The following is a 24,136-nucleotide window of genomic DNA, read 5'->3' as shown; positions in this document are numbered from 1 at the left end:
AAATGATAATATAGTAGATCCTCTCACTAAACCATTACGACAAGATAAGCATAAAGGGCATGTTATTTCCATGGGAATTAAACGTGTTCCTGAGTTGTAGTACTCTTTTATGGATTAGATTCATTTTCTCGTGTACTCTATACGACATCATCGTTTTGATATTTATATATTTTGTTTTTCATGTGGAGTTGTACGACAATTTTGAACACCACAAATTGAACTGAACAAACATTATATTATGGTCCTTAATTGCCCACGTGAGCTGATAACAATGGCAATTATTTTGTGACGTTGGTTGATGGTGGGTTCAACGAACCATAAGTCAAACGGTTGACTGACCAATCACAGAGGCGAGTTATACGGATATCTCGTAGGACACAATTGTGACAACGACGTGGAGTCCTAAATGTTTTATAACATTCGGTGCCAGGTCGTGGATAGGACCTCCATGGTGATCCTAAGATTCGATTCTTTTGACTATCGACTGTCTCTTGAGATTAAGGCAGATTTTGGGTGACTTTGGTTTCTTTCTCACGGTCATCCGTATCAGGGGGCCAAGTAGATTTTTTCTGGGTCATTTCATGCTGTGCTTAGATCGGCAGGAGTCGAGTTGAAGGAAATATTCAGCCTTTATCAGGTACTCGATATTTCTCAGGGCCACTCGAGGAGCTGTAACTGAAATGCATGGCCATGCTCGAATACGGATTCGTTTTATCAATTAAGTTACTCTCTAGTCGGGGTAACCACTCTTGATACAGATCAATTGTAAAATACGACCTTTGCGGATACGGATCTGCAAATTGTTTTACATTGAGTGGGAGAAATTTTAAATGGATATGAGAATCGGTTATCGCACATACACTTGTACGGACAAGTGGGAGTTTGTTGGAGCCGGTGTCCTCCAGTTAGTGCCGATAACGTTATTGCACGTACACTTGTACGGACAAGTGGGAGCTTGTTGGGGCTGGTGTCCTCCACAGTTAGTGCAATGACATATAAATCTCTAAAAGGATCAAAGGGTATACTTTTGTAATATTATAAGTTGGTCCACGTTTATCAATAACGGTTGGCTTGCTAGATAAGTTTGACGTTATTGTCATACATATGGCGGTGATCAACTGGTCCCTAAAAGTCACACCTATAGGATACGTTTGAGAGATGTGACGGTATGAAAATACAGTCATGTTGATGCCTAATATGACTAAGCGGTTAGTCGGAGTTATTGACTAATAATTAGTCAAACGCAATGTTGAGATAATTATTTAATACGGATTAAATAATACTGGCTAAGGTGAATTAAGCGGTTAATTCGGAAATTGAATATAAACGGTTATATTTAATTAATGTATATTGAATTAATTAATTATACAATATTGTCATTGTCGGACAAGTATTAATATGTCGACTGGTTCATGTTACTAGTCGACATTTTAAATATCCGATAACGGATGACGATTTATAATAAGAACCCGTCATATACATTTAGCAAAACGAGTCAGACCACGAGTTAAATAAGAAGAAAGTGGAAAGCCCACTCCTTCCCTTTACATTCGGTCGACCGAATAGAACAAAAGGAGAGTCCTTCTCTCCTTTTGACCTAATCCTTCTCATTTGAAGAAAAATTAGGGTTTTGGAGCCTTTTTCTGTTAAATTCTAGATCTCACATCAGAAGACTCACAAAAGCTCTCTCAATATTGCAAGGCAATCAGAGAGCAATTTCTTGTAGGGTAATATCCGTATAAAACCCTTAAAATTAAGGACTATAACGCAATTTAACATGTGATTAATTGTCATAAACGAAAAATACGAGAGAAACGATAAAGGTATAAGAATCAACCTTGGGTTCTGTGAATTTCGGCATAAGAACAGAAATCAAAATAGATTTCCTCTTAATCGTTGCACCCAAGACCGTCTGAGAATATGCCCCTTGTGCTAGAAATTACTCTCTAATTGCCTTGCAATATTGAGAGAGTTTTTGTGAATTTTCTTGATGTGAGATCTAGGTTTTCAGAGAGAAAATGCTCCAAAAACCTAATTTTTGTTCAAATGAATGAATTAGGTCAAAAGGAGAGACGTCAAACTTATCTAGCAAGCCAACCGTTATTGATAAACGTGGACCAACTGATAATAATACAAAAGTATACCCTTTAATCCTTTTAGAGATTTATATGTCATTGCACTAACTGTAGAGGACACCAGCCCCAACAAGCTCCCACTTGTCTGTACAAGTGTACGTGCAATAACGTTATCCGCACTAACTGGAGGACACCGGCTCCAACAAACTCCCACTTGTCCGTACAAGTGTATGTGCGATAACTGATTCTCATATCCATTTAAAATTTCTCCCACTCAATGTAAAACAATTTGCAGATCCTGATCAGCAAAGGTCGTATTTTACAATCGATCCAGTATCAAGAGTGGTTTCCCGACTAGAGAGAGTAACTTAACTGATAAAACGAATCCGTATTCGAGCATGGCCATGCATTTCGATTCTGACTCCTCGAGTGGCCCCGAGAAATATTGAGTACCGATAATGGCTGAATATTTCCTTCAACTCGACTCCTGCCGATCTAAGCACAGCATGAAATGACCCAGAAACAATCTACTTGGCCCCCTGTTACGGATGACCGTGAGAAAGAAACCAAAGTCACCAAAAATATGCCTTAATCTCAAGAGACAGTCGATAGTCAAAAGAATCGACTCTTAGGATCACCATGGAGGTCCTATCCACGACCTGGCACCGAATGTTATAAAACATTTAGGACTCCACGTCGTTGTCACAATTGTGTCCTACGAGATATCTGTATAACTCGCCTATGTGATTGGTCACACAAATTGCTGACTTATGGCTCGTTGAACCCACCATCAACCAACGTCACAAAATAATTGCCAGAGTTATCAGCTCACGTGGGCAATTAAGGACCATAATATAATGTTTGTTCAGTTCACTTTGTGGTGTTCAAAAATTGTCGTACAACTCCATATGAAAAACAAAATATATAAATATCAAAACGATGATGTCGTATAGAGTACACAAGAAAATGAATTTGATCCATAAAAGAGTACTACAACTCAGGAACACATTTAATTCCCATGGAATTAACATGCCCTTCATGTTTATCTTGTCGTAATGGTTTAGTGAGAGGATCTGCTATATTATCATCTGTAGCAATCTTTTCTATCACTACCTTCTTTTGCTCCACGTAATCTCGGATTAGATGAGCTTTCCGTTGTACATGTCTAGACTTGTTGCTAGACTTAGGCTCCTTAGCTTGGAAGATGGCACCTCTATTTTCGCAATAGACGGTGATCGGGTCATTCGAACTAGGCACTACAGATAGTCCTTGTAAGAACTGACGCATCCATATCGCTTCCTTTGCAGCTTCAGACGCGGCATAGTACTCGGACTCAGTCGTAGAATCTGCTGTAACACTTTGTTTGGAACTCTTCCACCGATCGCAGCGCCATTAAGAGTAAAAACGAATCCAGACCGAGATTTCGAGTCATCTCGATCCGTTTGGAAGCTAGCATCTCACGAATCCGGTTGCGCATAGCTTTTGATCGCCTCCATAAGTCAATGCCCAATCTTTAGTCCTCCGTAGGTACTTAAGAATGTTCTTGACAACCATCCAATGTGATTCACCTGGATGCTGTTGGAATCGAATTGTCATACTCAATGCATATGCCACGTCCGGACGTGTGCATATCATGGCATACATGATTGATCCTATAGCCGAGGCATAAGGAATCCGTGTCATGCGCTCTTTCTCTTCCGGTGTCTCTCGGTGTCCGAGACTTGCTCAAATGCACCCCAGGAGCCATAGGAAGAAACCCCTTTTGGAGTTAGTCATGCTGAATCTCTCTAGGATCTTGTCTATATAAGACTCTGACGAGAGATAACATCCGACGTGATCTATCTCGATAGATACGGATGCCCAAAATTCTTTGTGCCTCACCCAGATCTTTCATCTGGAAATGGTTCTTCAACCATACTTTTACCGAAGTTAAGAGAGGTATGTCATTCCCAATCAGGAGTATGTCATCAACATACAATATTAGAAAGACAATCTTGCTCCCACTCGACTTGATATATAGACATGGTTCCTCGACCGATCGAGTAAATCCATTTTCTTTTATCACTTGGTCGAAACGATGATTCCAACTCCGAGAAGCTTGCTTAAGTCCATAGATGGAACGCTTAAGCTTGCACACTTTCTTAGGATGTTCTGGATCGATGAAACCTTAGGGTTGTACCATGTACAACTCCTCCTCCAAATAGCCGTTTAAGAAGGCGGTTTTCACATCCATCTGCCAAATTTCATAGTCATGAAAAGCGGCAATCGCTAAGATAATCCGAATGGAACGCAGCATGACTACGGGTGCAAAAATTTCATCGTAGTGCAAACCTGGCACTTGGGTGAAACCTTTAGCAACTAGTCGTGCTTTATAGATATCTTGTTGACCTTCCACATAATGCTTTATCTTGTAAAGCCATTTGCATTGAAGGGGACGGACCTTAGCAGGTAAGTCAACAAGATCTCATACGTTGTTCTCATACATGGAGTCCATCTCGGATTGCATGGCCTCAAGCCATAGCTTTGAGTCGGAACTAGTCATGGCACCTTTATAGGTTGCGGGTTCACTACTCGTTAAGAGTAGAATGTCATCTATGTCATGTTCCTCGACCATACCAATGTATCTGTCCGGAGGAATAGAGACTCTACCCGACCTCCTAGGTTCCTTAGGAATATTAACCGCAGCCGGGATTGAAGGAACTGGTTCCTCCAATGGTTGCTCGGCATTTGGTTTTCGAATCTCCGACAGCTCGAAGGTTCTATTACTCTTCGCGTTCTCGAGAAACTCCTTCTCTAAGAATGTCGCACTAGCCGCAACAAATACACGTTGTTCGGTTGGCGAATAGAAGTAATGACCAAATGTTCCTTTAGGATAACCTATAAAGTATGTCTTGACCGATCGCGGGCCGAGCTTATCCTCGTGTCTCCACTTGACATAAGCCTCGCAGCCCCAAACTCGTATAAAGGACAAGTTAGGGACCGTTCCCTTCCATAGTTCATATGGAGTCTTGTCAACAGCTTTAGACGGACTTCGGTTAAGTATTAGAGCAGCCGACAGAAGAGCATAACCCCACAATGAATCAGGCAACACGGTGTGACTCATCATGGATCGAACCATATCAAGTAGTGTTCGATTTCTCCGTTCGAACACACCATTCAATTGAGGTGTTCCAGGTGGAGTTAACTGTAAGGCAATCCCACAGTCCTTAAGGTGTTGATCAAACTCGTGAGAAAGATACTCGCCACCACGGTCTGATCGTAGTGTTTTAATCTTTCTACCCAGTTGGTTCTGTACCCGATTCTGGTATTCTTTGAATTTCTCAAAGGACTCACTTTTATGCTTCATTAAGTAGACATAGCCATATCTACTCAAATCATCCGTGAAAGTGATAAAATACCTATAGCCTTCTCGTGCGGTGATTGACATAGGTCCACACACATCCGTATGTATGAGTCCTAATAGGTCAGCAGCTCGCATTCCAACACCTTTGAAGGAAATTCGAGTCATCTTGCCAATGAGACATGATTCACACGTGCCAAATGATTGAAAATCAAAGGCCGAGATAGCTCCATTCTTTATGAGCTGTTTTACGCGTTTCTCATTAATGTGTCCCATACGGCAGTGCCATAGATAAGTTTGATCTTTGTCACCAACCTTTAACTTCTTATTCATTACGTGCAATATTTCGGTGGTCTGATCTAAAAGATAAATTCCATTCATGGAGACTGCCTTGCCATAAATCATATCGTGTAATGAGAAAATGCAGCTATTATTTTCTATTACAAATGAAAAACCAAGTTTGTCAATTGCAGAAATTGAAATAATGTTTTTAGAAAGACTGGGTACATAATAGCAGTTATATAAAAATAACTCAAATCCGCTAGGAAGCTGGATCACATATGTTCCCCTCGAGACGGCAGCCACTCGTGCTCCATTCCCGAGACGCAGGTCCACCTCACCCTTTACGAGGGGTTTGATGTTTCGGAGGCCCTGCACATGATTGCACATATGAGAACCATAACCAGTATCTAGTACCCAAGTTCCGTAACTTGCGTGGTTAATCTCAATCATATGAATAAAAGAAGAAGAAGAAGAAGACATACCAACAGGGTTAACGCGACCTGCTTTTATGTCCTCATGGTATACAGGACATGTACGCCTCCAATGCCCAGTCTTGTGGCAATGATGGCATTCCATGTTACCGGTCTTGCTCTTTGTCGCGCCTGATGAGGTGCTCGACTCACCAGGCCCACTCTTACCTGATCCCGACTTCTTAAACTTCGGTTTACCTACTGCTAGGTCTGCCTGAGCTTTGCCCTTGTTTGACACAACGAGAACATCCTGTTTTAGGCTCCCACTAAACTTCATGTCCTTCTCGGTCTGTACGAGAAGGGAGTGTAGTGCATGAGGACTTTTCTTCAAATCATTCATATAGTAATTGGCTCTAAAGAGCGCAAAACCATCGTCGAGTGAATGAAGCATGCGGTCAATCACGATGTTCTCACTGATCTTACAATCAAGTGCCTCCAGTTTCTCGACATTCTCAATCATGCTGAGAATGTGTGGGCTAACTGGTTGGCCCTTCTGGAGTTTCGCCTCAAAGAAGCGACAGGTATGCTCATAGGTCACGATTCTCGGTGCTTTCGAGAATTCCTTAGTGAGCGTGGTGAAAATCTTGTTCGCACCTTGGGCTATGAAGCGTTTCTGCAAATTGGATCTCATTGCAAAAATGAGTACGTTTTTAATCGCACCCGCTTCCATGACGAAATCGCTATACGTGGCGATCTCGTTAGCTCCAGCCGTGGGGCCTGGGTTTGGCGGGATGGGCTCAGTCAGATATCTGAGCTTCCCGTCAGCAATGGCAGCATTCCGTAATGCCGTCTCCCAGTCCGCGAAGTTTGATCCATCATTCTTCAGTCGAGTAGACTGAGTCATCTGATTCATGAAGATCCGAAGCCAGGACTCACGGTCCAATGTGGCACTTGGCATTGGGTCGTTCATACGGCCAACCATTTTGTTATTAGCAGTTTAATTGGTCGTGATCTACACTGAAAAAGAAAGGAAAAACAAAACGAAATAAGCAACTCATCGAGGTGATTTAAGTCTATTTAAAATTCATTTTAAGGTGTAGACTCATTGCACTTGTATAATCGATCTACCTCAAGAACTATACAAATGATCCCAAGACTCAATTTCTGTAAATTGATAAGCCAACTGTTTGGCTAGTTCTACCGTTAGAACTCTTGGTCGATAGATTTCCGTAAATCCTATCTATAGTCCACCATAATCACAAGATCGTACGAGTCACCACAGTGTTGAGATAAAATAGGTCAATCAGTTCCAACTTAATTACCCGACGTAGAAGAGGTCATATTATGCCTACCGACGAAGAAGGGATTCATTGGAGTTTGACCTATAAAGACTATTCTCAATTTTGTTTATACGAGGAAGATCCCATCAATTTAGTTTTAATTCATTTTAAGTGAACGAAAAACTAGGATTGCGTGAATGAATTAATTTAGGTGATGGCTTATAAAAACGTGTGATATCTTTATATCATAGAAAACTAACGCGTAACCTCTATATGAGACAGTTTTCATGCAATTATTAGGTGGTTTGGTTTTAGGCGGAATATGATGCAAACTATCGTTATGATAAAAAACATAAAAGAATGCAAAACGTAAATAAAAGTCCTAGTGTGGCCTATCCTAGTAAAAAGAACATAATACAACTTTGGAATCCACCGTTGGACCCGAGAAGCTTGTCTTGATGTTCCATCTTTGTCCATGCAGCGGGAGTGAGCATCCGATCTCCATCTTTGGTCTTCTCAAAATTACAATTTAAAATTTACAAAATATAAACCTATTTACATTCTAAATTAAAACTGTAATTACAAGGAAAAATCAAAACGGAGATGCGAGATCTCAAAATACAACCAAAACCGTGTTCCATCATTACGGTAACACGTTCTACTAAGGCCACACTAAGTTACAACCGTTTGTAAAATTAAATACGTAATAAAAAATCAATCATGGCATTCAAAAGTAACGATAAATAAATAAAAATGCATCAACTAAAATAAAATTTATTCGTGACATAATTCCGTAATTATGTTAAATTTATCCAAACCACCTTTTAACGATTAAAATTATGTGACAAAACCGCTTCTATCATCTAAATTTTTAATCCATTACAATTTGTTACTTTAAATCGCTTTAAAATAACTAAATGGTACGAGAGTGAACCGTTTCACTATCAAGCGAGTGCACAAAATCCGTATTATGTACATATCATGGCCGAAAAAAAAAAATTTTTTTTTTTATGCTGGACCGAGAGCAAAAAAAAATAAAACACAAAAAAAAAATTTAAACGGCTCAAACAGCGGCTCAACTGAGAGCTTTGTAATCCTTGTGAAAACGATTTGACAAAACAAAACCAATCGCAATTTTGATCTAATTCGAATAAAATTAAATCTACAATTGATAAATCATAACATATTGCTTTAAAGATTGATTATAATAACAATATGCAAAAACAAATCGTAAACAAAACCAATCAATTGACCGTCTGATCAGACATAAACCGTATGGCACGGTTTTCAAGGAGAAAAAAAAAAACAAAAACAGCCGTGAGCATGACAGTACGGCCGAACAGTTTTCAAGAAAAAAAATTATCGATTCAAATCGTTTTATGAAAATCACGATGAAAAATTTACGTAACCTCGCTCTGATACCACTTGTAGGGTAATATCCGTATAAAACCCTTAAAATTAAGGACTATAACGCAATTTAACATGTGATTAATTGTCATAAACGAAAAATACGAGAGAAACGATAAAGGTATAAGAATCAACCTTGGGTCCTGTGAATTTCGGCCTAAGAACAGAAATCAAAATAGATTTCCTCCTAATCGTTGCACCCAAGACCGTCTGAGAATATGCCCCTTGTGCTAGAAATTACTCTCTAATTGCCTTGCAATATTGAGAGAGTTTTTGTGAATTTTCTTGATGTGAGATCTAGGTTTTCAGAGAGAAAATGCTCCAAAAACCTAATTTTTGTTCAAATGAATGAATTAGGTCAAAAGGAGAAAAGCCCTCTCCTTTTGTCTTACTCGGCCAAACCGTGTATTCGGGAGAGAGTGGGCTTTCCACTTTCTCCTTATTTTAACTCGTGGTCCGACTCATTTTTGCTAAATGTATATGACGGGTTTTTAATTATAAATCGTCATCCGTTATCGGTTATTAAAATATCGACTAGTAACATGAATTGGTCGACATATTAATACATGTCCGACAATGACAATATTGTATAATTAATTAATTCAATATACATTAATTAAATATAACCGTTTATATTCAATTTATGAATTAACCGCTTAATTCACTTTAGCCAGTATTATTTAATCCGTATTAAATAATTATCTCAACATCGCGTTTGACTAATTATTAGTCAATAACTCCAACTAACTGCTTAGTCAAATTAGGCATCAACATGACTGTATTTTCATACCGTCACATCTCTCAAACGTATCCTATAGGTGTGACTTTTAGGGACCAGTTGATCACCGCCATCAGTATGACAATAACGTCAAACTTATCTAGCAAGCCAACCGTTATTGATAAACGTGGACCAACTGATAATAATACAAAAGTATACCCTTTAATCCTTTTAGAGATTTATATGTCATTGCACTAACTGTAGAGGACACCAGCCCCAACATTTCTAGCACAAGGGGCATAGTCTCAGACGATCTTGGGTGCAACGATTAGGAGGAAATCTGCGTTGATTTCTGTTCTTAGGCCGATTTTACACAGGACCCGAGGTTGATTCTTATTCTTTTATCGTTTCTCTTGTTTTTTGTTTATGACCATTATCACATGATAAATTACGGTATAGTCCTTAGTTTTAAGGGGTTTTATACGGATATTACCCTACACAATCTTCTTTTAATTCCAATACTCTCAACATTCAATAAAACATCATCGGAAATCAAATCCAATCCAATTAATACAAATCATCACAAAGGAAAGAATTTCCAATCATATGAGAGTTATAAAATAATTCAACCTTTTAATTATAAGTAACCAAACGAAATCCACACATGTCAAATTGCAAAATAGAAATCAAATATCGTCTCATATACGACACATAAAGAATATTTTCTATAGTCAAATATAATCCTGAACTAAACTTTAAGACAACTGTCCTTATGAAATTCACATCAAGTTTTCCGCATTCATTGCGGACACGGTGACTATAACCTCACTTGGTGTTTATTTATTTTGGAACCCTTTAAGGAGAATACAAATATAAACAAATGATCCACTATCTAATCATCAAGAATGAGGTGACACATCTACTAAACATGATTCAAAACAAACTAAGGCCAATAAATTATCTGGCATTATCCTTGCTAACTAGACTTTTTATTTTAAATATTTTATCAATTTATGGGCAGTCTGGTCGCAAAATCAATAGGTAAGTCCAATAGTAATACTAGATTAGTTATTACTCTTAACCACATTACCCTTAGAAGTATGACACGGACTATACTTTTGATAGAGACCAAGTTTGTGCTAAGGGTTAGACTTGTTCTTTTGGAACTTATTCTCTTTAGTGTTCTTGTATAAATGTTACCTGACCTCCCCTTTGAAAATAATTGCTTAATGAATAAGTTCACAACTTCTTATTTTATCTCTTTTTCTTTTTCAATACTCACCCATATAAAATAAGTCCTTGTCAGTCCATGTATCAGTTTGGGGCAGTAAGCTATTTTGAAGTGACTCCTTTCCGGAAAGACCCAACAACTGGTACTTTATCTTTAGTAAGACGATTTCCAATATCCTTAAGAATATGCACTTTAATACTACTAATCCCATCATACATGATTTAAATTAATGAGACAGTCCATTAATTCCCCAATTTTCAGACTTTTTTTTTAAATTCTTTAGCATCAAAACAAATTGAATCCCATTAGAAAAACTTGAAATTCCCAGACATCGAATTCTTCAATATCAACATACACAATTCATGTACCATTTCCCACCTATTAAGGTGATAGAAATTTTAAGCTCGAGTGCTCTTATATACGAGTGCAGGAGGTTTGTGCTCACCTAAGTCTATATATATAAATATCTCAATCAACTAAACCAATGACCAACTCAACTTCACTTTCCACTTAACAATTAAAATTATTCTGATTCAAATTCTCGATAGAACAAATTTGATTACTCAAAGGAAATTTGTTAACCAAAAATAATAGTTAAGGACAAATATTAGCATGATATGGGTATACTTTACTTATAACTTTATACAAGAATATGCTAGGGGAGTCGCAATATTCTCACATGAATTCTTATTATATTTTATGCATTCACCTTTGGGCAGAATACACAAAACACAATAACTACCTCCAACAGGAATCATATTATACCTTATGCATTTCCCTTTGGGCAGAATACACAAGACATAATAACCTCCAAGTAAATAGACAAGGAAATTTCTTAAAAATAAATCACCTTTGGGCAGGTAAATTTCCAAGAAATCAAATTATTACACTTGTATTTACTCAACCACTTACTCAAATTAACTTATACAACCTCCCCCTTTGGGCAGGAAATTATAGAAACTAATTCAAGAAGCACAAACATTCTGGAATCCTTACGAATTATTTTAACAATTAGTAGATAACCCGCTTTGGCCAAGTTAACCACCACCAGATAAAATATTTCACCAGAACAATACCCATATTATACACTTATGCTATATACAATCTTATATAATCCATTATTACGTACACGTTTATGATATACAACAATAAATCAAGCAAGTAAACAAAGGAAGGCCTAATAAAATAGGTACCACCATTACAAACGATATATGTAATATGCGATAGTGCACTTCATGGTCTTTATCTAGCAAAGTAATCGTGTATGATGAAAAAGACTCATTAACTCGTTAGTGGCAATTTAGCGGAATCCCCATAATGTCAAATTGCAAGGTTATATGATAAAATTGGTAATAAGACTCATGAAAAGTTAAACCTGATCATATTAACAACAATAATAAATTCAAAACACACACAATTAGATTAATAGCATGATGTGAGGATATCATGATGCCTACCAGCCAATTGTTAGACACATACAAAAAACAAAGTTTGATGAATTGCTGACTTTTTTTTTCGACAATAGTAAACTTTCATAAATAAAAGAAGGTACTACAAACCGTTTATTTAAAATACAAATAAAGGGGGGCTAGATACCCCCGAGCTACCGAATATAATCGATGAAAAAGTACAATAAGTCGTAACTGAAGAGAAAATACGAATCTTCTTAAAAGGTGGATGATAGTGGGTGTAAAATTCGATGGACTGAACTTCCTTTCTCTTGGTCCTTGTAAGCATAGAGATAGAGCAGATCTGCAAAAAGAAGTTGAAACGTCGACGGAAACAGACGAGCGTTTTTTCGAAGTAGTAAAAACTAGACCTTTACGACCTTTGCCCTTGGAATGACCCTCATCGCAACTCCATTTGTTGTCAAATGGATTCCTAACCGCTGCAAATTTAAACGATGTCATTGATACTTTGCCAACATGGAAAGAATAAGAAGAGAGCCTTTTCTTCTTATCCGCTTGAAAAATAATGTCCTCTTGAACCAGCTCAGCACTTTGTTGCTTGACATGAAAGGTTGAATGAAGATTCTCCAACATATGAGAAGAAATGGGAACCTCTGCTGGCCCTGAAATATCCTCCAGGGGAGTTCTCGTCTGGATAGTTTTAGAGATGAGGGGACGGACCCTCATGGTAGACAAGGATCTAGGGTGAAAGAACTCAAGATTTTTGTCCTGCATTAAATTCTCATAGTCTTGAGATGAAAGAGTTAGCTGATTATGTGGCTTCTTGTTGTGGGTAAAACTGAATTGAGACGATCTTGAGCTGGTTGAATTGACGGTCTCATCCATGGCCTCGCAAGGCAAAGGGCTACACTCGGAAGTCACCTCGGGTAAACTAGCAGGGGTACTATCATCAAACGAAGCCGAAGATAAGAAGGGCTTCTTTCCTTTCCTTGCTGGTGTTTTCGCACAAAGGAATGGGAGGTAGAGTCAGCACTCTCAGCTGTCATAGTACTCTCGTCTGACTGACAAGTGGTTTCTAAAACCATAGAATCTTGACCAGAAAGACAATCACTTATTTCACTTACTTCAGTGATCATTGGTACGCTACTAGGGGAGGAGCTAGAAGAAGCTGCGACAGTCTTATTAACCAAATCAACATTAAGAAGAGTCCTCTTACCTTTGTTGACAGAGCCCAATGGGTCAAACGAAAGAGCAACCCTCTTACCATTAGGGTTAACTGCAAGTATGTCCACCAGAGCAATGAGTTCACGGCTAGCTTCAGAATTATGCGGATCAAGATGCAGTTGAATCTCCTCAATGAATTGCTGACTTGATCAACTCTCATACAAGAACCCACGCAGCCACACACCAGACGTTAATTCTAGAACATGTGATTTCGTAATTCACAACAGATTTGGGTCCACGCATACGATCGAATATAATAAAACAGTAATTATCAATAATTAATCACGATCAAACCCAACAAAATATTTTAACGATAACAAACCCTAATACAATCCTGCTCTGATACCACATGTAAGATAAATTATTAAGGATCATTGTATAAGGTACATACCTTTAGCGGAAGCAGCAGTCGGATCGTCTGGAGTGCACAATAATAATAATAATAATAATAATAATAATAATAATAATAATAATAATAATAATAATAATAATAATAATAATAATAATAATAATAATAATAATAATAATAATAATAATAATAATAATAATAATAATAATAATAATAATAATAATAATAATAATAATAGTAATAATAATAGTAATAATAATAGTAATAATAATAATAATAGTAATAATAATAATAGTAATAATAATAATAGTAATAATAATAATAATAATAATAATAATAATAATAATAATAATAATAATAATAATAATAATAATAATAATAATAATAATAATAATAATAATAATAATAATAATAATAATAATAATAATAATAATAATAATAATAATAATAATAATAATAATAATAATAATAATAATAATAATAATAATAATAATAATAATAATAATAATAATAATAATAATAATAATAATAATAATAATAATAATAATAATAATAATAATAATAATAATAATAATAATAATAATAATAATAATAATAATAATAGTGATAGATTACTATACTAGGATTTTCTCTTCCCTCTTCTAGGTTTCCTTATGATGACAATCAATGGGGCATGTCAACCTAATAACCTATTTATATAGGTTAGATGTATTCGAGACAGGAAGAGAGACCTAGCCATAATAGAACTGTATTTAGGCCACCCCCATCAGGCTGCCCAGTGTATAATAAACAGGCCCTACACTTATCAGTATCATCACACTATGTACTTAACCGTACTAACTGAGACAGACCTAGACCCAATGGATCATATAACTGTAGTGGGCTTTACCGGTCACATTCAACCCGTTTTCATAAATAAGAAAACCGACTAATGAAAGTCCAAATCCAACATTATATAGTGAAATTGTAACTAATCAATTATACAACTTTTCCTAAATTGCCCTTTTCTTCTAATTAGTTTGAAATTCAAAACTTAAGGGAGAAAAGTGAGAATACAAAAGAAAATTACTATAATGCCCTGGGTGACGCTCAATTTAAGTATCACCCGGTGGCGCCATCTCATTATTCAAGTTAGAAAGGATACGAGGAGAGGAGGAACAAAAAATAAGAGCAATACAAGAAATGACGAGCGTAAAAATACCAGGAGCAGCAGCAGCGTATTCCTTATCCTCAACAACCACATTAAGATGTCTGACATGCATTACTCAATTGGGTTTTCAACCAAGAAACAAGTTTAATGGAAATGGAATTCCTAAGAGGCTCATCACTACCATTTCCATGGCTTCTTCTCATCATCTTCAAGTCTGTGTCAAGTCCTCCGTCCTCACTCCTAATAAACTTGGCGACTGTATGTATATTTCTTCCTTCACCTTTTTGTTTTGCTTCGAATTCAATTTTACATAATTCAATTCCTGCTCGAATTGCAAGTTTTAAGTTTATCGCTACTTTGTTAGGAAATTTAGTTTCGAGGGAATGCATCTTCTTATCTAATTATTGTTATTTTACTCAAATTCATGAATATTTTGGTAGGAAACTCTTTAGTCTTATTTGATTTCGATACGGGGTTTGTAAATGGAATACCAAGGTTGCATTTTGATAGGCTTATCGTGTACCTATGCAAAGATAATTACCCTAGACACAAATTAATGTAGCAATAGGGGTCGAACACAAGGAGACGAGAATTGCGTTGTGAAATGCTATGGAAAGATTCTTATCAAGGTCGATTTCGTTTTGGGTTTGTTTGTTGTTTGTTTGATGACTAACAAATATTAATATGAAAACTATATGATAAAAGGGAGTTTAGGGGAGTCGGGTCACACATGCAAAGGTAAATATGATCATGTTAAACTCGATATCAATAACATTGTCAATTGTTTAAGCTTAAAGACACCCACCTTACGGTATTAGTGTCAACCATAGACCGGGTCCTAAAGAAACTCTCGTCCATGACTAGGTCGTCCTACTACACATGCTTAGTCTAATTCAATTCCGTGCCTCTCGACTTTTAGAATGAATGAACAAACTTAATCGATGAATAAGTCCTTTTAAACATAGATTAAACGTGACGATGCAAACATGTGATAGAAACAATTAGACAATATTATATCAACCTATTTTAACATTTTTCATATTTGATATTGCATGGCTTCCCTAGCCCCTAGACTAAGGAATTTAGCTAGTCATGGCAAAATGTAAATTATAAACTTTGTTGTCAGAAATGCTAAACATGATTGTATAAATTATATAAACTAAATGATATAACATGTAATAAAAATATAATGCTAATATAATATAAATAAATTACTAATAATAAACTATGCATAAACTAAATAGAAATGTAAAATCGTAAACTAGAAATAAAAATACCGTAGTGGAAATGAACTTTTATGGAAGAACCAAAGTAGAACCAAATGCTTGAAATATACTAAGAACCAAATGTTTGATAACTACAAGCTTGACAATATTGAAAACAAATATGAAAACTAATGAGAGAAATTATGCTTAAGGCTATTGTAAAGTATGAAAGACGTGAGATAAGATGCCCTCAGCTATGAAGTGCCTCCCCTTTATATAGGGGAGGAAATGAAACGTAAACAACATAGAAACAGCCAACCCCGATCGGGGTTGCCAGCCCTAATCGGAGGCGTGGTTATCCGGATTAATTCTCTTAATTCCTCACTTAATTGCTTAGAGTATCCTATGTTGGTGATTAATTGAGCGATTAATCACCCGGTTAAGACCTTAATCCTTAACATCTTATGCATGTTGGAATCTTATGCTTTCCACCTTGACTTGGACTTGAATTTGGGCTTGACTTTGATTGTTGACAACATTTGCATTACACACATTAATCCATCAATTTCTCCATGCAAAACCCATGCAAATACTCCAATACTTGCTCTTGCTTAGCCATTGCATTCTAGCTTGCATTTTTGTTGGATTTTGGCTCCTAAAAGCTTAAACTCCTGCAAAATATGTGGAAACAAGCAATTACAACTAGAATAACAAATATTAGCTAAAAACACTATGATAAGTTTTAAATGACATGTAAAATGGAGCTAATAGAGGCGGTAAAAATATATAAAATATGCACTTATCAAACTCCCCCAAGCTAAACCCTTGCTTGTCCCCAAGCAAGAAACCACATCCCATCAATTGCAATATCCTAAACAAGCTAAGCATAATGATTTAGAAACCCGAAACAACATAGGCAAGGAATAAAGCAAAACATGGATGAGATTTACATGACAGCGTATCATGGAAAACTCGAAATGAACCTTTAAGCTCTTGCATGATCTTTTGACTTATGGACTCTCACGGTGCACTCAAACTCTTTTATATGTGAAAGGAAAATTTTGTGAATAAACACCCAACTATCCTCGACTTATAATAATGTGCCCGCAATTTAATATGGTAATCAATCAAAACTAGTAAGCCAAAACAATCAAATGCAAGCATGATAAAGAAGCCAAATGGGTAAGAAGAAGACAATATGTAATGGGTAAGAAGGGGGAACAAATATATTATGGACTGTGGAGCTAATGTCAAGCTAGCAACAACCAAATACAAGGATGCTCAATCCCAATTCTAACCCAATTTGTAATTCAAATTATAAGAAAACTCTCCAAAATATGTGAATAATGCATGAGAGTTTCTTACATCAACTTCTTTTTCTCTTTTTTTTTTTCCTTTTCAATTCATACTTTTTTTTTCATTTTCATTTCATGCTTTTTTCATTTCTTTTTTTTTTCTTTTCTCAACTTTGTTTCCTCAATTTTTTCATCATTTTTCTCTTTCATTTTTCCTCTTTTTTCTTGAGCATTAAGTCCAAGCTCACATGATTCTCCAAACTTTGAAACAAATCCCAATTGAGCACCCAAACAAGACCAAACAAAGCTACTAGCTCAACAAGGTGGACAAATTATAACGTAGCTAGGAAAAATGTTTGTGAAGGGGTCAAGAAGGCAAATACATTCATGTGAATGGCTCCAAAATGCTATAACAAATGAATGCATGCTTATAAAGAGATGACATGAGAACCATACTTGTGCGTTTTGATAAAACACACATCATCAGGAGACACCTACACTCACCTAAGAGAGACCGGATATGGATGCATCGGTCTAAAGAGGCTCTACCTTACCAATTTGTAGCTTGCCAAAAGTCAAGATCAAGCCTATTCGGTTCATTTTCCATCTCCCACCTACTATGTCAAGACATCCTCATGTAGCTATTATCCCATGATATAAGAACAAATCATTAGCCAAAAGCTATCATTAGGATAAGCAAAGAGGAAAGTAGGTGACAAGCAAGCAAAAAGCACAAAATTTCTCTCAAAAATATTTAAATTTTCTACACTACATGCAATCTACACTATATGCAAAAGCAATATCCCCCCAAGCTAAACATAACATTGTTCTCAATGTGCCGACAATTCAAATTACGTAACTAAACCATAAAAATGGCTCAAAGCACAAAACAAGAAGGACTAGAGGTCATATTTAATGGGTTGCAAGACCTAAACTAAAATGCAAAGCAAATAAAACTTACTCGACTTGCTAGCTCCCCCCCCCCCCAGCTAGCATGAATTATGGGGATTTATTCATCATTCAACTAAGAAAAGGGCCAAAAGTTGAACCCCTTCCTCCCTTTCTTCTTCTTACCACCTCCACTTGCTTCACCTTGTTGGCCACTCCCACTAGAATCATCGTCTTGAAGAGGAGTGACATACTCACCAATATTTTGGCCACTATCAAGACCATCACCATAGCTACTATAACCACCACACCCTCCATATCTTCCATGTAATGCCTCAACTCCATAATCCGAACCACAAAAATTTGGACCGGGAGCATATGTAGTAAAAGTACCTGCATCATTATTAGGAGGGGGAGGAGGAGGAGGAGGAAATCCACCCGGGGGATAAGTATAAAATGAAGGGTGTGGCCCCTCGGGTTGGATTACTCCTTGTCTAGCAAAATGATCATAAATTGGATACAATGCAAGTCTTTGGTCATCACGAATTGTATTAACACTTAAGTTCAATTCTTGCATCATATCCATCATTTCTAGACTAGAGGGTGAATGAATACTAGAGGTGGAATGGCGTGCCTGAGAGGGTTGACCTCCCTCACGCCGCTCAACGGTGGTACGTGGCTCACCTCTTAGGTCCAAATGGTTAGTCGGTCTAGTAAAAGGGGCACTCCCATGATATGGCTTAGTTTGAACTAAAGCCTTAATTTCTTTCTTTTCTTCGGGTAGACGAATGAAGTCTTGCCTACCTATCTTCCAAACCATGTTAGGGTGAGCATCCCTAAACCAATTGCAAGAAAGAAAATACTCATAATCTAGTCCAACCCATTTTCCCCTAGACACAAGCAATGGTCTCAAGTTGGTGTTTTCTTGGTTGAACCTACACAAGTGGTGAGCCATCTTTGTAACCAAACCTCCTAAGACAATACAACTATTCTTTGGGTTACATTATTTGGTCAAGTGGACTGCAAAGTGGTAGGGGATATTAATCCCCCAAGCATCATCACCATTAACATTCAAGAACGCACCCAAAATCTCCACCTCTACCTTCCTCACCGAGTGAGGCTCATTTCTCCCAAAAAAGGTCCATCCCATAAACCTTTGCCAAATCCGAATATCGGGATAATATATATATTGGTGAGGGCAATGGTCCCAACTTTGAAAGGGGAAGTGAGAAATGACATTCCATGTCAAAACGGGGTTATAAGAATCGGGTGATTCGGTAGGTAACTCTCTATGAGGCAATTGAAAGATATCAGCGAAGTCCGCTAGGTCCATTCTATGGTCATCATTAAACAATTGAAAGGTCACAAAAAGCACAAAACCGGGTTTTCTAGACCTATGAAACTCAATAGAGCTCAAGAACTCAAGTCTGAGTTCGGGAAAGGTCTTATAATCCATTGTATAACAATGCTTCATACCAAGAATTTTAAACAAAGTTTTAACATTCTTTTCAATTCCAATATTGTTTAAAGAAGCTTGGTTGATAAACTTAGTCGGTTTCATACCTTTTCTCTTTAGGATGACCCAACTGTCATATTGCTTTTGACAATTAAAGATGACTCCGGGAAAATCCGGGTCTTGCCATTCCGGGACCTTTTCCATTTGCACATCCTCCGCAGCCCGGGAGGATTCCGCATCATTCCTTCTCCTCTTAGAAGCACCTTGGGTAGAAGGTCTTCTTGGTGCCATTTTTTTGAAATTTAAGACAAAAATTCATCTTAAGGCAAACCAAAATTCATCCAAATAGACATAATAGAACGAATTAGTGAACTAATTCATACTATAAACATGAAGAAAGCATTCTACAATCAATTTCTAGTACCAATAAGCACAAAATCAAATTCCCCCAAATTAAGTTAGGCTTTGCAAAACTTGATTAAATTGATTGAAATGGATGAAATTAAAGAGAAAAGGAAGAGAAACTTACTTGTTGATGTTAATGGTTGATTAAAGCTTGCAAAATGATGAAGAAATTGATGTTTCGTAGTGATTTTTAGTGAAGAAATGTGAAGAAAATGAGAGGAGAAGAGTAGAGTACCGTCGGGTGTATAAGATTGATAGCAAATGTTTTCGTTTTTTTTTACCCGTCCAAATAACACGCCAGCTAAAAAACCACGTCCCCGATCGGGGCTGGCAACCCCGATCGGGGTTGACCTGTCCTCGGTTTTTTGACTTGCTTCCGTATTTCTTTTAATTTTGTTCCGTTTTTTTTCGAAAACTACGTCCCCGAACAGGGTTCTTGCATGGGGAAGCGTGCCATATTTTCCTCTAAATATCCTTTCTTCATTTTCACCTATAAATCACAAAAAGAAACATCGTCAAGTCGAATATTTTATTTCTAATCTACGAAAAACATTAAATTGCGGAAAAATAAAAACAAAAATAAATAAAAGCAAATAAAAAGCTAGGGTTGCCTCCCAAGAAGCGCTGATTTAACGTCCCACGCGACTTAAAAGCTTGAGTCATTTTAAGCTTTCTTTGGTAGAGGTTGAACGGTCATTTCCTCTATCACACCAACGATCATATTCTCATGATAAATCTTCAAACGGTGGCCATTTTCTTTGAATTTTTCGCCCTTGGTGGTCATCACTTCAACGGAACCGAACTTATTGACATTTGTGACGGTATATGGACCGGACCACCGTGATCGTAACTTTTCCGGAAATAGCTTGTAGCGGGAATTGAATAGCAACACCTTATCACCAACTTGAAATTCTTTATTTAAGATCTTCTTATCATGCCATCTTTTTGTTCTCTCCTTGTAGAGACGGGAGCTCTCATAAGCTTGTAAGCGGAATTCATTAAGTTCATTGAGTTGCAACAACCGCTTTTCTCCACTCAATTTCGGATCCATGTTAAGCTCATTAACCGCCCAATAAGCCTTTTGTTCCATCTCAACGGAGAGATGGCACGCCTTTCCATAGACCAACCTATATGGTGAGGTACCAATAGTTGTCTTATATGCGGTACGGTAGGCCGACAAGGTATCATCGAGCTTCATACTCCAATTCTTTCGTGACTTGACAACAACTTTTTCAAGTATGGACTTGATCTCACGGTTAGAAACCTCCACTTGGCCACTAGTTTGTGGATGGTAAGCCAAGCATCTTCTATGATAGACTCCATATTTCTCCAATAAGGCATCAAGTTGTTTCTCACCAAAATGAGTACCATGATCACTAATGACCGCTCTTGGAACACCAAACCTCGAAAATATGATCTTCTTGAATAAGTTGATCACGGCACAAGCATAATTTGTTGGAGTAGCAATTGCATCTATCCATTTAGAGACATAATCAACGACAACCAAAATAAAACGATTCCCTTTTGAGGAAGGAAACTGTCCTTGATAATCAATACCCCAAACATCGAATACCTCCACTTCCAAGATACCATTTAAAGGCATCTCGTGCCTCCTTGATATGGAACCCGTCCTTTGGCAAGCATCGCAAGCCATCACGAAATTTTTAGCATCTTGGAACATAGTTGGCCAATAGAAGCCGGATTGCAACACCTTTGCAACGGTCCTGGATGGTCCATGGTGACCACAATAAAGAGAAGAATGGCATCCTTCTAGCACCCCTTTCACATCCCAATGTGGGATACATCTCCGGAATAGCCCGTCGGAGCAATGTTTGAACAAATTTGGATCGTCCCATAGGAAGAACTTGGCATCATGTAAGAACTTATTCCTTTGTTGATATGAAAGGTTAGGAGGCAATTATCTTCCAACTAGATAGTTGGTTATGTCGGCATACCAAGGGGTATTGGCTTCCAACATCATTAAAACATCATCGGTGAAGGAATCATCGATAGGTAACTCAATACCTCCATCATTGAACTTCAAACGGGCTAAGTGATCGGCAACAACATTTTCGGCCCCCTTCTTTTCTTTAATCTCAAGATCAAATTCTTGCAAGAGCAAGATCCATCGTATCAACCTTGGCTTAGCTTCTAGTTTGGCTAGGAGATGCTTTAGTGCGGCATGATCGGTATGAACAATGACTTTTGAACCGATCAAGTAAGAGCCGAATTTGTCCAAGGCATAGATAATGGCAAGTAGCTCTTTATCCGTGGTGGCATAGTTGATTTGAGCCGCATCCAAGGTTTTGCTAGCATAGTAGATAGCATGGAGAACCTTGTCCTTTCTTTGTCCTAGCACGGCACCTACCGCATAGTCACTTGCATCACACATGAGCTCGAATGGCAAGTTCTAATCCGGTGATTGGATGATAGGTCCGGAAATCAAAGCCTTCTTGATCCTATTAAAAGACTCAAGATAATCATTAGTAAACACAAAGGGAGCATCTTTTAAAAGAAGCTCTGTAAGGGGTTTTGCAATCTTAGAAAAATCTTTAATGAAACGGCGGTAGAATCCCGTATGGCCTAAGAAACTCCTTACACTCTTCACATTTACCGGTGGGGGTAGTTGCTCAATAACTTGGACCTTAGCATGGTCCACTTCAATTCCTTTTTCCGAGACAATATGACCAAGCACTACTCCTTCATTTACCATGAAGTGACACTTCTCCCAATTCAACACCAAATCAACCTCTTCACAACGCTACACTTTAGATAAGTTAGCCAAACATGCATCAAAAGAAGAACCATAGATACTAAAGTCATCCATAAACACCTCCATGATAGACTTGATAAAGTCGGAAAATATGCTTATCATGCAATGTTGGAAAGTGGCGGGGGCATTGCAAAGACCGAAGGGCATTCTACGATCAACAAAGGTACCATAGGGACATGTGAATGTGGTCTTCTCTTGGTCATCCGGATGAATAGGTATTTGAAAGAACCCGGAATAACCATCTAGATAGCAAAAATACTTGTGACATGTCAACCGCTCCAACATTTGCTCAATAAAAGGTAATGGGTAGTGGTCTTTCTTGGTGGCTAAATTTAGCCTCATATAGTCAATGCACATTCTCCAACCCGTCACAATTCTAGTTGGAATTAATACATTTTTATCAATTTTGACTACGGTGGTTCCCCCTTTCTTAGGAACCACTTGGACCGGACTCACCCATTTAGAATCGGAAATTGCATAAATAATTCCCGCATCCAACAATTTAAGCACCTCCTTATTGACCACTTCTTGCATGTTAGGATTTAGTCGTCTTTGACCTTGGACACATGGTTTATGATCTTCCTCAAGATTAATTCAGTTCATGAAAAATTCAGGGCTTATGCCCTTTAAATCGTCAAGTTTGTATCCAATGGCTTTCTTGTGAGACCTTAAGACATGAAGCAATTTAGCCAATTGACTCTCATCTAATTTAGCACTAACGATTACCGGACACATCTCATGATAAATCTTCAAACGGTGGCCATTTGCTTTGAACTTTTCGCCCTTGGTGGTCATCACTTCAACGTAACCGAACTTGTTGACATTTGTGACGGTATATGGACCGGACCACCGTGATCTTAACTTTCCCTGAAAAAGCTTGTAACGGGAATTGAATAGCAACACCTTATCACCAATTGGAAATTCTTTGTTTAAGATCTTCTTATCATGCCATCTTTTTGTTCTCTCCTTGTAGAGACGGGAGCTCTCATAAGCTTGTAAGCGGAATTCATTAAGTTCATTGAGTTGCAACAACCGCTTTTCTCCACTCAATTTCGGATCCATGTTAAGCTCCTTAACCGCCCAATAAGCCTTTTGTTCCATCTCAACGGAAAGATGGCACGCTTTTCCATAGACCAACCTATATGGTGAGGTATCAATAGGTGTCTTATATGCGGTACGGTAGGCCCACAAGGTATCATCGAGCTTCATACTACAATCCTTTCGTAACTTGGCAACAAC

General features: G+C 37.5%; 1 protein-coding gene across 1 annotated transcript in view; it reads right to left on the bottom strand.

The window, feature by feature from the left end:
* LOC141641582 (uncharacterized) overlaps positions 1-13,037 on the bottom strand; it is a 33,302-nt gene extending 20,265 nt beyond the window's left edge. The window contains exon 1 of the mRNA XM_074450239.1: positions 12,563-13,037. Coding sequence (XP_074306340.1) covers positions 12,563-13,037 — 475 coding nt within the window. The remainder of the gene's footprint in view (positions 1-12,562) is intronic.
* Positions 13,038-24,136: the final 11,099 nt, after the last annotated feature.

Source organism: Silene latifolia, chromosome 2, assembly GCF_048544455.1.
Source record: "Silene latifolia isolate original U9 population chromosome 2, ASM4854445v1, whole genome shotgun sequence".
Taxonomy (NCBI): Eukaryota; Viridiplantae; Streptophyta; class Magnoliopsida; order Caryophyllales; family Caryophyllaceae; genus Silene; species Silene latifolia.
The sequence above is the reverse complement of the archived record's forward strand: the minus strand, read 5'-3'. Positions and strand labels throughout refer to the sequence as shown.